The sequence below is a fragment of the Diprion similis genome, chromosome 11 (assembly GCF_021155765.1).
Source record: "Diprion similis isolate iyDipSimi1 chromosome 11, iyDipSimi1.1, whole genome shotgun sequence".
Taxonomy (NCBI): Eukaryota; Metazoa; Arthropoda; class Insecta; order Hymenoptera; family Diprionidae; genus Diprion; species Diprion similis.
In genome coordinates this window covers 3,152,815-3,167,376 of record NC_060115.1, presented here as the reverse complement: position 1 = coordinate 3,167,376, position 14,562 = coordinate 3,152,815, and the positions used below count along the sequence as shown (strand labels likewise).

Genomic DNA, 14,562 nt, shown 5'->3' with positions numbered 1-14,562 from the left:
GAAAATATATCTGGGAAAATCGCGAAGGACTCTCGCTCTGTTCCAACACTCCCCTTGTGTCAACTGTCAATTCGCGGTTCATACTTATGTTCGTACGCGGAATATTTGACAAGCTAGTGACTCCGATGTTAAATATTTGTAAATCGCGTATCCGCACTTCGTTTACGCATACATGGCATAGGAGCGTCGTACCGTGTATTTGAAAGAGTGTTATATACGTAAAGCAGTATATCTTTCCTTCTATTATACAGCAGCCCAGCTACGGCGCATTTTCCAGTGTTCTTGACTGTCTGCATCTATCGACGTACGAGGCAAATGTCAGCCGTCGACTTTTCGTAAAAATATACAAGATCCGAAAGCTCGTTAGCGAAATAATGGAAGCGCAAGTACAGTACAAAGGTAAGACCTTAGTAAACTGTCAATATCAGTTTTTAACCATTCTTCCCCATCGATTCAACGGAGCGCGAATCTACGTGTATACAATGCGTGCATTTGATCAAAACTACGTCGCTGGCATTGTTTTATAAATGATGCTTCCGGCGTAATATGCGCTCAATTAGCGCGCGGTTCAATATTTTCCCTTTCTGTTTTACTGCATACATCCACCTGTAGGTACTACGTATTACTAATCAATCAATGTAACATTTTTCGGCGAACCGGGTTACGCAGTTCCTCTTCGGTTTTACAAACTGTTTTAATAATCCAAGTCATGCGTGCACGTATGTACGTAACAATAGATATATGCGTATACTACGCAATTTATTGACAACACTAATGCCCGCGCAAAACTATTGCATGTAACCCGATTCAATTGCGCGTGAATCATTTCCTTATATCAACCGTAAACCATATTCAATACGCGGTGGATGTTAAAAAACAGAACTACAATCGAAAAGAATTACCTAAATGGACTTAACATAACTTAATTACGGGGACTATGGAAAAATTCATTTGAACCGAGATCCGGCATTTTTTTAATATACCTCCTTCACAGCAAAATGTATTCGTCAACTTCGGATAGCATAAGCTTGTTAGCCTAGCACATAAGTCTCATGCCGAACACATAGGGTATATGTACATACATACTGTTAATATATTTAAAAATCCATGTTCATTATGTATTGGAGGTACATACATCGGAATACACTAAAATTCTTATATTGTATACATACTATATCATGCACCAATAGAAGGGAGAAAGAGAGAGGGAGTGAGAGAGAAGAGAAAGGGAAGTGGTCTGTCAGCGAAGAGATTTTAAATCTGTTTCATAGCACGGTGTGAAACCGCGCGCACAATCAACCGTGTACGGAAATTATAGCAGTTACACGAATTCATATGAAATTGATATCACGTTATACGTAGATGTGTAAGGTTGTCTGAGTTTGAGGTTTACACATTCTTCCCACACGTGATAACTATGTATCGAAAAAAGAAGTCGAAAAAAAGCTCAGCCAAGAGTACCACGTTGCAGAACTGGCATGCAGGTAAACGTCTTTTGGATATTTTTCCGTTCGTTGCTTTGGTGCTGGTGTTCTTTGACTTCAATTTTATTCATGAAAAATTGTTGAAATGAATGACATTACCTAAACGACAGCTGCTTATACTAACATGCATAAGTATGAGTAAACTCTACATCAGTTTAGAAACAGATTTTTCAGCTCGCACTACGTCATTGTATCGTGTCACAGTCATGGTTGCATTCTTTCTCTTCAACCGGACTCTCTGTTTAATAAATATTTCTCAACATTTGCCGCGCAAGATTATTTTGCACTCAACCATTTGTTTGCGGCGGTCAAAGTCCGCTACAGTTTCACAATTTTTAATCAATTGAAGAAACTTTGCAGTATGAGGGTTCTCTTTTCGATACAAAACTGCAGAATCATTTAAAATCAATTTCCAGCCGCTTTTCCAAACAAACTTGGATAACTCGTTTGAACGCACGATTTGTAGAAAACCGACTCACAGCGGTTTGGCGGTGTTATAAACCGTGTATGTAAGTATGTACGAAACGAGTGTCGAGAGGTGGTCAAGTCAGTGTAGCGGTAGGTTGTCCGATTTCTTGAACCACAAAGAATCGAGGTCGGTGACCTAATGAAAATCTGCTTGCCAAAAGCCGCATAATAACATTCACTATTTATATAGGTATTCATCTATTCATATTATGTGAGCGATTGTGGGGATTTCTAAGGTAAGAACAGTAGAAACTGATCATTTCATTTAATGTTTTATTGTGACTAGAGTAATGAACGGAACATAGTGAACTAAAACGCATTTGAAAGCTGAGGATATTCACTTTGTAACTAGAAACATTTTTTCAAATTATCTTAAAAATTGGCTCTTGTACGTCTGTTTTAGTAGAGCTCTGCAGAAATCGATTGGCAAAACGGTAACTTAATAACATAATATGTGCATAATATTAGGAATTCATAATCATCGATATCGGATCAGTGATGTCGATGTCTAAGATCGATGTACACGTATAAAATACGTGTATAGTGTACAGTTTTGTCGATAGATGTGATCAGGTATACATTTTATGTCATCGTACAATGTACAACTTATACTCATTGTGAGATTGATTCCAGTATTGGGATGTATCTGATCAAAATATACTTTTGAGAAGTATATATCTTTCTCACCACTATAGTTGATCCTGGAACACGAAAGGCACGACGAAATAACTAGATTCATTTCGCGGTTGATGAGAAATGTCGGCTGCCAGTGACAGAGTCAATCTCGCTAGGTGTACGTACCTTATAGATATGCAGGTGTACAGTTAAAAAATCATCTCACAATTGTACATATAACAGTAGATATACATATATATAAGATCCTGGCTGACCTAGAATTATTATTCCCGAAACTCCCGCTATATTTGCATATTGTGATGATAGGTGTAGCTCGTTTGTTTGAAATTACCTAAAACTAACTGAGAACTTTTCACTTCTCAACCAATCTGCAACTGAGTCGGACCAACTAGACACCATGGCTAGACACACTGAGCAACTGACTATTAGCCATAAAAAGATATTACCATGTTAGTGCGGTTTTTGAGAATACATAAAGCTGTTCTTTGGTGTATAGCATAGTGAATTATTTATTGTATCGGCCTTGCATCTTATACCAGCAAATGAATAAAAAAAAACCTGAGAGAAAATAAGAGTTTGTTTTATACCTGCATGTACTTTGGCTCTTGCTGTTGAACTTGAACCCAGCCAATATTGATGTAACAAGTTTAGAGCCGACGTTGCAATTCTGCCTATTCACTGTGCGGTCTTGCAGTGAATTACGTATTGAATAAATAACTTTTCCAAATCAATAGGAAAATTCAATAAGGCTCACATATATGTGTGTGAATTATCACATTAAAGTTGAAACGGTGCAGAGCTGCAAGAATTACTCCTGCATACCAAATTATCAACGAATCATACAGGAGAAAGTTTCTTCTGACAGCTGCTCTACTTATGTATATTCGCACTATGGCCGAATAAAAAAATTAAAAATATAGCAACAAGTAAAATCCAATTTCGTACACGATGAAAAGATTTTCTTGTTATTTTTAAGCGTTTCTGTTTTATTTCTAGGTACTGCAACTCCGGTCAGAGATGTCAGCAAGAATCAGACACCACCTACACTTCTTTCAAGCTTAAGAAGCGTACTTTTTGTAATTGGAACGGTTCTTGTAGGATTTGCTGCTGTTTGCAACTCACTTACTTGGTGAGAATCATTGCAGACTATGGCGAAGCATTTATACATTATTTTTAATGCAACCGCTTTTCATCATTCGAATTTGTGTATCACTGATAATAATTTGTGTAATTGTGCGATGTAGCGGGATTTGCTTCGCCTATACAGACTTAATCCAGATAATTAACGGGAAGTAGGAAACAATTTGTGTAAGAATAGGGGCTTATTAGTTGCATAATTTATCCGTAATTTAAGAGAATGAAAATAAGGGCACTTGCATCCTCTAGAAAATTAATTCAACGTGACTCACAATCAATTAAAATTTCCTTCAGTAAGTAGGAGATTATCACTGCATAATTATCATTACAACTAATACAACTATTAAATCAGAAAATAATATTTTTAATTTCTGCAAGAATTACGGTTTTTTCAACTCTTCGCGTTTTCATCGCACGTGTGATAATTTTGATTAGTACGGCATGATAGTATAGTAAAAAAGAAAATTGAATCGTAAAGCTTTACTCAGGTGAAAATTTCGTCTAACCAGTGCCGTGAAATTAAAGAACTAAAATCAAAAAAAAAAATGGCAAACTTTCAAAAGTGGGTGAGCTTTAGGAGGAAATGGTGTGCTTCGGGATATATTTGGAAAAAATCTCGAAGTTTAAAATGCTTACAAGGGGGAAATACTGTGAAACCTATATGCGAAGAAATATGTGAGAGATCTTAATCGTGAATGATGATGTATATCAGAATTATTTCCGGAACGCTATGACTTGGATTTCTATATTGCTGGCAGATACTTTCATACATCCTAAATCCTATTCATATACTTTTTTTTATTAGGCACTTGCAGAGGTTTTGGGGAGCCTCAGGTGATTTCTGGCAAGCTCAATGGGACAAAATCTTGGATACCATTGGAGAAGATCCTGTGAATTTATGGGTTTTCGGTACGAGAATTTTAACAAACTCTATATAAAGTACTACACGATTAGCTACATTTATTCAACTGATTTAATGATCCAATTTCAGTTCGATTCAACTTCAATAATAATTTTATAAAAACTAGAGATTGATGATCTTTCAAAGACTTACGGAAAAACAGATATCCGTGTATTTTTATCTGAACCGTTCGTGTCTTGTGGAATCGTTTGTTCGCTCGAGACAAAAGATCTCCATTCCACGTCGAATACATACATTCATATCATCAGTATGCATAAATAGCAAATATCCAATACGCCAAACTACTCGTTATTATAGAGTCCAAAAAGCGCGCTGCCTCTCGGTTTTCGCTGCGATACGCATTGTTCGGTTCATGGCAAAATATTCTTCGGATATGAGACTAGAGTGTCAGAATTATACGAGAATGAATTAATAAAACGGTGAAGTAAAGCGAATTCGAGGGTATGCTTAATTCTAGGCGTTAATTTAAATTCAATTATCACACGAGCCATTTTTCTGATATTTATCATTACAGGGTCCATGGGACTGACGTTGGTGGTCTACTGGCTGGTCGGTGGAATTTACACCCTTCTAGATATCACTAATCGTCCAGCTGCGTTAAGGCGTTATAAAATTCAACCAGGCACCAACGAGCCGGTTGACACCCGAGAACTGTGCAAAGTTATAGCTCAGGTTCTATTTAACCAGATTGTTGTTGGCTTGCCGTTTGCGTATTTGACCTTCAAGCTAACAAAATGGCGAGGATATCCAGATATGAGAGAACTGCCAACCTTCCACTGGGTACTGGCAGAAATTGCCATACACATTTTGTGCGAAGAGATAGGATTTTATTATTCTCACAGGTGAACAGCGATTGTTTGCATAATTTTGGTCTTTCAGTACTTTCATACGTCTCGCGATTGACAATTTCTCCTAATTTTCCTATTTCAAAAGATAATTTATGGCCATGCAATTTAAAAAATTCACGTTTCAGACTACTTCATAGCCGTTACTTGTACAAGCACATTCACAAACAACATCATCAATGGACAGCCCCGATAGCGGTGACTGCTCTTTACTGCCACCCACTGGAGCATATTGGGTCTAATCTAATTCCACCGTTCTTGGGAGTTTTTATCGTAGGCTCCCATGTTGCAACTGCTTGGCTTTGGTTTTCTTTGGCCATACTGTCAACTCTCAATGCTCACTCTGGCTACCATTTACCATTCTTCCCATCGCCGGAGGCCCACGATTTCCACCACTTGAAGTGAGTCATATTTGTATTTTTGCGCGAGACTCTTGCCTTTTCTTGAATTGGTAGTTCAAATTTTTGATGCCCACATGTTCTTAATACTACAAATACTATCGATTTTCATCCACGAGGGTTTACTAAATTCAGAGAAATCTTTTTTTGCAGGTTCAACCAATGCTTCGGCGTTCTTGGAGTATTGGATCGTTTGCATGGCACAGACACCCAGTTCCGTGATTCAAGAGCTTACGCTCGACATGTAATGATGCTTAGTCTGACCCCACCACGAGAGGCCTTTCCCGATCAAGCAAAGTACAAATCTAAGTAGTTTGTACTGTGTACCACACAATGTCTCGACTTTGGCAGTGGCGATTCTGTCATTACTTTGATAGAAGGGCAATTTCATTGATTAGATTTTACCGTTATATATATATATTATATTTTTCAAACACATCTTGTTGTTCACACTTTATCGAATGTACTGATAAGAGTTGGTGACAGGGCCCACAATTTTGTCTCATAATATTTCGATTCTCCCTGTTCTTTCCCGGAACACGGGTAAACGTTTCAATAACACTGACAGAAACCGAATAAAGCTGATTTAAAACAATTGCTTTTGACAACAAGGTATTGTCGTTTGAAGAAGATTCATTGAAAGAAATTATACGGATTTATATATACTCCCTTTAATGGGAAGATGATCTAGCTACGAATGAAAACTCGTTGGTTCTGATCAGACTCTATCCACTTTGTTGCCTTTAGGACATATTACCCATCTATGCAGCAGCCCGCTGTGCTGTTCTTTCGTTAAACGGAGTAGAGTTGATATACTTTAGTTAAAATATACATCTGTCACTATACTTCTATAATGTGAAATGACGTACCTATATATGCAATTTAAAAACACAGCGTATAAAATAATTGCAAAATACGTGTCTGTAAGATAGTGAAGCACATGTGATATATACTGTGTACATATGTGCGTATATACATGTACTGTGTATATACACGTGTGTGTGTGTATAGATGATAATCCTATAATTAATTTTATTTTACTCTCATAATGATGCTGAGTGTCTAACTCGCTATTTAAATACGCCACATCGATTTACTACTCACACGTAATTCCTTTCACCGCGATTGTATTAGTCAATTATTGGTATAGATATTATGCAAATTAATCTCATTATCAGACTTATACGAAAATCTTATAATAATGACGATGCACAAGAAAAAGATATGATTTATTCGTGATTATGCCTGGCACTGCACAGTTCTATTCTTCAACACATCTACCTGTATGTATAATGATAATTTTTGAATGAAAACGATTTCTATGAATTCATTGTATTGTCTAATATTTGTTCTAATAAGTAATGAATGGAGTATGGACGGATCATGGAACAATAAGATTACATAATGTATTGAACTTTGAACGTTATTGTCCCCTTTACTGCTGTGTACAAACCATAGGTAGAAACGGCGCTTTTTTTTATCTTATAACTAGTATTAGTTTCAAAATTATACAATTTTCACAAAACGTAATAGAACTGCAATGATAACTTCACTACTCTCAAAAGCAATGTAATATTGCTCCCAATAGTCAACAAAAAGTGATTAGGTCATCACCAACCACCAGAGTGGCTTATTGTCAATGGTATTTCAGACTGAATACACATCGTCGTAATTATAATTGGGAAATGTACAGTAGAGAAACCCGAAAAACTAAGTCAAGTTAACGCCACGTAATCTTCAGTTCCTGTTACAGTAATTTATCTGGTAATTATTTTTTATCTGTTGTAAGTCTTCGTTGACACAGAAATAAAGTTGAACAGTTAGTCAGACAAACAGGTTTCGGATTGCCTTGCAATATAGAGTTAATATTTATATTACGGCGAACATTTGCCAAAGCAGACCTCTCAGAATTGCAATTAGAGGAGGGGTGAACCCCCCATGGATAAAGTGAAATACAGACTCACATCAACTGGTTCAAGTGATCTACTTCATCAAATATTCCTTGTGTGTATGATGTGCTCACACACACACACACATAGGTTTTATGTGGATCCATCGTAGTTTGAATCCCCGTCAGGTATGAAAAATTCAAATACAGACAGATGCGTTAGTATGTTGGGAAATTTTTGTAATCATGTGGATATATGCACTTTAGAAGAAGCTTGGAATAGTCAGGAAATTGCATTGTGGAAGATAGTGAGGATAAATCCCTATACATTCTTCAGTTTTGAGCAACAAATTAGCAGAAGGGTTTTTCTAGTGTTCTGTATAAAAATCAATTTCACTTTGACGGAAAAGGATATCTGTACCAGGGATTATTGCATTGAATTTTTTATAGATAGAATTCGTTCACAATAGTCTTATTTTGATATTGTGAATATTTGCAATTTACAGCAATTCGAACATCTTACCAATACGTTGCGTTTATGAACCCATCTCAAAGGTTTGCAATTGAATAAAATCTTTGGAAATACCATTCTGGCTCACATGTGGTATTGCAAGTTTTTCTTTCTATATGAATCATGATATTCGATTGCGTCGTCATTAATAGTAGTAAAAATTATAACAATAAACACCGACATGGTCAGTAAAATATTATTTATATTTAGTAACAACTTTGATTCTTACAACTCTCTACGCATATATAAAAATAATCACTATTATATTGCTCAGTGATACTTATAGTCCAATAAAATATAAATTCTAAAAAATCAAATTATAAAAAAAAAACAAAGAACCGTTGACGTCAAATTTAACATTTACTAATTTCATGACAGTAACACGCAATAGCAATTATAGCAGTCAACCAGTTCAAGGGTACAATATTCACATATTTCATCCAACTGATAATTCTTGAGGAACGCACTTGTGAAATTGGATGCACCTGCTAACCTGCGTAAGTCGGAGATAGTATTGCGCCCAGTAAAATATTTCTTTGGTTCTATTCGTATTTTCCAACAATGTTTGAACCTTCAACTGCACAAAGATGTTTTTGCCTTAGCGTGTACGATGATATACTTAAAATTAAATGACTATTGTTACAGTTTTTTGAGAAAATACAAGAGAAATACAGTGACCACAATAGTCCTGTTTTCCAATTTATTGAACATGTCATCTTCTTCAGCCCGCTTTGTGCAATTGAAGGATAACAGTGCCCAAAACTTGCTCAAAACAATGTCACACGAGAATCGTTTGAAATCGATCAGAGTAAGATTTCAATTTAAAATCACAACAAAAGAATGTAATGTTGCCATTATATTCTTATTTACATATATCGTATATTCATTTCTATTATAAAAATTATTTGAAAATATTTCTATTACACATATTTGTATATATGTACAATATTCACCAGTATTTTTCATCATTTTATAGCCGCTTACACACTATCTTTTCAAGCGTACGTATGTGTATTATGGGCTTTATTGTCCAACACTGCATAATAATAACTGTAAAATATTCCACTGAGTTAATGGTTCATTTCATAAAAATGCTTCAAAAAGTATTGTAGAGTCATCCTTAAATTGATTTTTTGATGCTCAATTGATACTCTCAAACTTTGCACCGATTTTTCAAGAAATGCATTTCATCATTTTCATCATAATTTCACTATCCGATTATTACCCTATACATATAACATCGAATTCCATTCTAGAACGTCTGAATTTTTTTATGCCAAAACCTTAGTAAACACAGCATTGATGCATGGGAGTGATTTTTAAAATACTCTCCCAAAACTTAACATATGGTGTCTATCGTGCGAAAAAATATCCAGTTGTAATTTCAATTTTACCCCGATGGAAAATTTGTCACTTGTTTAAAGGTGAATAGTTATTCGCGTAGCGCATGAATGTTCATAGAATTGAAGCTCATATTAGTTTCGAAATTTTGGAAAAATAAAGGTAATAGCGAAACCCCAAATTAATAGAACAAGCAAGACAAGTTTCCTTCTTCATTATGTTTGATATTGTTCGTCAATTAAATTGATATTTTCAAAAAATGTTGGATTTGCTCCTAATCGTTGTACATTCCATCAATAAGGAAATCCATTCTTCTATAATGACGTTTATCCCAACAGTCCCTCCCCTGTCTGTACAATACAAATGCACCAACGCCTAATAAAGGAACTGCCATAATAGTGATAGCAATAGGTACTATGTAATCAATTTTTCTGATCACACCGATTTGCGGCTTCTGTGCGGTTGTGGAAGGCATATCCTCATCATCCTTACCCTCGCCAATGGTAAAGGTTGGCTTAGCCCTGTGTGATACTTGCGATACGTTTATGTTTTCACTAGATATTTTCAACTGGGTCGAATCTGACTTGTTATGGTTTAATTTGCTTTTTGGATGCTCACTGTTGTCGATCACAGGTGTAGTTAGCTTAGATATAACAGGCAGTTCTGTCGAAGTACTTGTTGAGCTAAATCCTTCTGAAGGTGATAAATTTTTGCTCAACATTTCAGAGTTATTAAGACGTGACAAATCTTCCCGATTATCAACTTTTATTCCAGACAATTTTTCATCCTCTGAAACTCCTTTTCGTGGAACTATTGACGACTTTGCAGGTTTTTTACCTTGGGTGTTCTTTCCAAAAGATGGTATTCGGTGCGTCTCGCTAGTCATAAACGAACCACCTTCAGCTACGATAGTTGTCTCCTTGGAAGCTGCTGGGTCACTTACGGCAATGATCGGTTGGGAAATACCGTTTCGCACCACCTATTGGTTATATTGACACTAGTTACCGTTCCAGAATTTAGTTTACACATAATTACTACTATTCTCGAATTCGCGTCGCAACAAGATACGAATGAAGCTGATAGATAGCACGTATGAATTTCGTGAACCCTGGGCTTACATTTTCGTGTTCACTGCCACCAGCAGATCCAGCAGATGAGGACAATGTTGCAGGGGTGGTAGTTGCAATTTTAGACCCCTCTAAAGGATTTTCTAATGCAGAACGTGATTTTCGTTTCGCTTTTGAACTCTCATTGACTACAATTAGAGAGGTTACAACAGATGTCAAGCAGATCAACACCAATGCCACATTAAATACCAACATTTTAACTAGTTCAACAAATAATATTCAATAACTAAGGTAAAAAAAAACGTCTCTATGAATTTATAAACTTTGTAAAATGTTTTAAACACATAGAAAAACTAAAAAATAAGTGGTCCGAACCAAAGATCAGCTTTCTAAGCCATATTTTGTTCTCCTTCCTTCCTCCCTCTTAGCTGCTCTTCGCCTTTTCAACGATTACCAGAGAAACACCAGAGAGTTGAGAGTAATCAAAGCAAAGTAGAAACAGGATGAACTGGATCTGCTTGGCTCAAACCCCGCCAGGTGGATCTAGTTCCGCTTCGCAAAGCTCCCACACACGGCTAGTCACAGCTAGTGTTGTTAGTGAATACAGGTGGAATACAGTAAATCAGCTGTGATTTTCTGATTAACGTATGAAAAAGGCTGTCATCGCGCGAGAAAAGTAAGTTAGAAATATTTTGCCTACGGTTACGTTAAAATAACTATTCTTTAGTGACTGACAGCTTTGCTGTCTTGCTGCTGTCGCTCCTATTGCAAAAAAATATGAATTATAGAGTTTTAGCACGACTTGAGAATACTGAGCACTGAAGTACACAGACACGCTATGCATGGAATGAGTCATAAGTCATGTTGATATATCACACGTATTTGTAGCCTAACGTCAGCGACTGTATAGGCATGGTTTTCGCTCATAGCAAGAAAAATATTTTATTTCAAATCGTTTATATTCCTCAGGAAAAAATGGAGTGGCTATTTGGGAAACGTATTACTCCTGAGGAGATGCTCCGAAAGAATCAAAGAGCTCTAAACAAGGCGATGCGAGACCTGGACAGGGAAAAAATGCGCATGGAGCAACAGGAAAAGAAGATTATCGCAGACATTAAAAAACTCGCAAAAGAGGGGCAAATGGTAAGTTTGCGCTAACATACAATGATAGCAACTAAACTGTACTACTTTGTCCCTGTATTTTATAGGATGCTGTTAAAATAATGGCTAAGGATCTTGTGAGAACGAGAAGATACGTTAAGAAGTTCATGCTAATGAAGGCGAATATTCAAGCTGTTTCTTTGAAAATACAAACACTACGTTCTCAAAATACCATGGCGCAAGCTATGAAAGGTGTAACCAAAGCGATGCAGAGTATGAACAAGTGAGTTCGCCAATTATCTTATTTGGTTAAAAAAAAATTATAGGGAATAATTTCTTATTTGCGGGTGAATCATCATCATTACTTTTTCTTGTTTCCAGACAACTGAATTTACCACAAATCCAAAGGATTCTACAAGAATTTGAGAAGCAGTCAGAAATAATGGACATGAAGGAAGAAATCATGAATGATGCTATCGACGATGCAATGGAAGATGAAGGAGATGAGGAAGAGAGGTAATCATGACTCAAAAGACGCATATTTTTGTCCTACGCGAGGATTTCATCTATCAATTTTAGTCCCTTATTAAATAGTTAGCACTCTAATATTTCTTTTGTATACTCATCTAGTGACGCTGTTGTCTCCCAAGTCCTGGATGAACTTGGCCTGCAATTGACGGATCAGTTGTCTGGTTTACCTCAAGCATCTGGATCTTTGAGTGTGACAGGAAATAAACAACCTATCGCAGCAGCAGCTGGAGGTGGCGGGGCTGCAGGCGGCTCCGACGGAGCTGGTAATGTCAATGATGCAGACGCGGACTTGCAAGCAAGGCTTGAAAATTTGCGTCGTGAATAAACTCCACGTTCATACCAATTATTATAAATCTATATAAATAGTGTACAGAAATTGCTTAACATATTGTGATAAATCAAGAGCTAGCTGGAACCTATGAAGATCTTGACGCAGCCGGCGCAGATTATAATCCATATTCGATCTTTTGCACGTTGGGAACAGATTTTTGTTTTTTATATGCATCAATGATAATAATTTACATAGCTTATTGGTTTTACAACCGCATAAAACATCGCCATTCTCAAAGTACCAACTGCTTATTAAGATAGACTGAAGATTCTCGTCATTCAAGGCCAGTGTCCACAGTACTAGAAATCGTTTCAAGTCTTTGAACTCGCGTTGAATCAACTCTGCAATTGATTACTACACAGGTGGATTATTCACTGGGCACCTTGAATCTAAAAATTAGATATTATTTCTTATGCCATGGACACTGGGATTCGCAACAGATTCTATTTTATATTGAACCTGCTACAGTAAAAGAAACATAAAACACCATTTCATATTAACTGTAACAGAAGTTGAATGAAACGTCGAAATTCTTCTCGTATATTTCATGTGAAAAATGTTCAATAACTTTATTTTCGTATTTTTCTAAAGCCCGAAAAACATAAGATTAAGCCTCGTCAGTACATCTTTCTTCTTGTTGTAAAAAGTAGCCTTCACTTTTTACTGTTTCCTTCACTGATAGCAAGATTACCATAAAAAAAATATGCACATGTACCTATATTGATGTTTATCATTATTTATACTACCTGAATAATTAAATAAAATGTCTGCCTTAATAAGACAATGCAACCTGAACTTGGATAATTCGAGTACTTTTCCATTTGCTTGTGAAGTAGTATGACTACGCATTCAATGCTACTGTTATCGATGATATACTATGTCTACTGTTTTAATCCAACAGGTGTTTTGAGCAAAATAAATTGCGCACTGTTGAAATCTGTACAATTATTAAAAAATTTTAAATCAAAACTTTGATTACAAAAGTATGACATCTGTATTATACTGTAGGAATACTTTTGTATTCGTTATTGTAATGTACATAAAAACAATTTCCACGTCAGTTTGGTTATAGCTAAAACATAAAATAATATTCGTTTGTTAATTCCGCGTTTTCACATAGTGTTTTATTATTAAATTATGTGGAAAAAAATTAATAAATAATTAAGATAAGATAAGTAACACAAAATTCATTACTGTCTTCACTTAACTAATCTACGGAAGACGAGGAATTATTTTTTTAAGGGGGTATTCTGGTCTAGAAATGTAAAAAAATCGGGTTTTTTTTCAACCATATTTTCAAAGTTTAGATCTTCAAGAATAAACCTCTAAGAGAATTTTTGGAAATTCAAATTATTTTCAGAGTTGCAGTTATTTTTGCGACGCGCCAACTATACCGGTCCGGCCGGAACGAATTTTTAAACACGTTTTTCTCGAAACTACTTTTTCGATACGGTTGGCATGATATCTCAAGTTCTGATGGACCAATTTACTTGAAATTTAGTGGAAATGTTCTTTGTACATCCCTCTATGGTTGGAAGCACGGACTTAAGATTAAAAATTTGTTATTATTTGAAAAAAAAACATGTCGACCAGGACGCGCGTTTTTTTCTGTAGTCCCCACTTTACCACCCTGTAACTTTTCGTATTTTTTATTTTTTTTTTTGTTAAATTTTTCTTGTATTCTTGAAACATCAATAAAGGTCTTGTAAAAAGATGGATGGTAAAAATGTTTTTTATTTCTTTTTTATCTCGCTTAGAAAATGCCTAAAATTTAGACCTCTAGACCAGAATACCCCCTTAAAACCTTATTCGCTTACGAGATGAAGGTCCTGCTCAATTTAACATGTTCCTTGCCGCATACCATCTCGCCCTATAAAGCTCAAGAACTAAATGAATACAGAT

General features: G+C 35.9%; 3 protein-coding genes across 4 annotated transcripts; 2 read left to right on the top strand and 1 right to left on the bottom strand.

Moving 5' to 3' along the window:
* Window positions 1-7,478, top strand: LOC124412634 (fatty acid hydroxylase domain-containing protein 2). Of its 2 annotated transcripts, none has more exons than XM_046892673.1 (6): window positions 1-399; window positions 3,585-3,717; window positions 4,531-4,634; window positions 5,162-5,489; window positions 5,621-5,893; window positions 6,044-7,478. In XM_046892673.1, the coding sequence occupies exons 1-6, from the start codon at window positions 375-377 to the stop codon at window positions 6,201-6,203; spliced, it is 1,023 nt and encodes a 340-aa protein (XP_046748629.1). In that variant the 5' UTR covers window positions 1-374; the 3' UTR covers window positions 6,204-7,478. The 2 variants fall into 2 exon arrangements, with proteins under 2 accessions (XP_046748629.1, XP_046748628.1); XM_046892672.1 differs by lacking the exon at window positions 1-399 and adding an exon at window positions 1,267-1,484.
* Window positions 7,479-9,602: 2,124 nt separating this feature from the next.
* Window positions 9,603-10,976, bottom strand: LOC124412730 (the record flags this gene model as incomplete). Its single annotated transcript, XM_046892852.1, has 2 exons — window positions 9,603-10,609; window positions 10,749-10,976. Coding segments are annotated over 2 exons (933 nt in total), but the record flags the coding sequence as incomplete, so codon positions are not given.
* Window positions 10,977-11,266: 290 nt separating this feature from the next.
* LOC124412636 (charged multivesicular body protein 2a) lies at window positions 11,267-13,014 on the top strand. The gene is made up of 5 exons (XM_046892681.1): window positions 11,267-11,373; window positions 11,667-11,840; window positions 11,906-12,081; window positions 12,180-12,314; window positions 12,429-13,014. Exons 2-5 carry the CDS (start codon window positions 11,673-11,675, stop codon window positions 12,652-12,654), a joined length of 705 nt encoding a protein of 234 aa, XP_046748637.1. The 5' UTR covers window positions 11,267-11,373; window positions 11,667-11,672; the 3' UTR covers window positions 12,655-13,014.
* Window positions 13,015-14,562: the final 1,548 nt, after the last annotated feature.

Bases quoted from the DNA above. Each gene is read 5' to 3' on its own strand.
- LOC124412634 (XM_046892672.1), top strand. From the start codon at position 1,418: ATGTATCGAAAAAAGAAGTCGAAAAAAAGCTCAGCCAAGAGTACCACG. The intron at 1,485-3,584 runs GTAAACGTCTTT...TTTTATTTCTAG, and splicing joins GTTGCAGAACTGGCATGCAG to GTACTGCAACTCCGGTCAGA. The intron at 5,490-5,620 runs GTGAACAGCGAT...TTCACGTTTCAG, and splicing joins GGATTTTATTATTCTCACAG to ACTACTTCATAGCCGTTACT.
- LOC124412636 (XM_046892681.1), top strand. From the start codon at position 11,673: ATGGAGTGGCTATTTGGGAAACGTATTACTCCTGAGGAGATGCTCCGA. The intron at 11,841-11,905 runs GTAAGTTTGCGC...TGTATTTTATAG, and splicing joins TCGCAAAAGAGGGGCAAATG to GATGCTGTTAAAATAATGGC. The intron at 12,315-12,428 runs GTAATCATGACT...ATACTCATCTAG, and splicing joins GAAGGAGATGAGGAAGAGAG to TGACGCTGTTGTCTCCCAAG.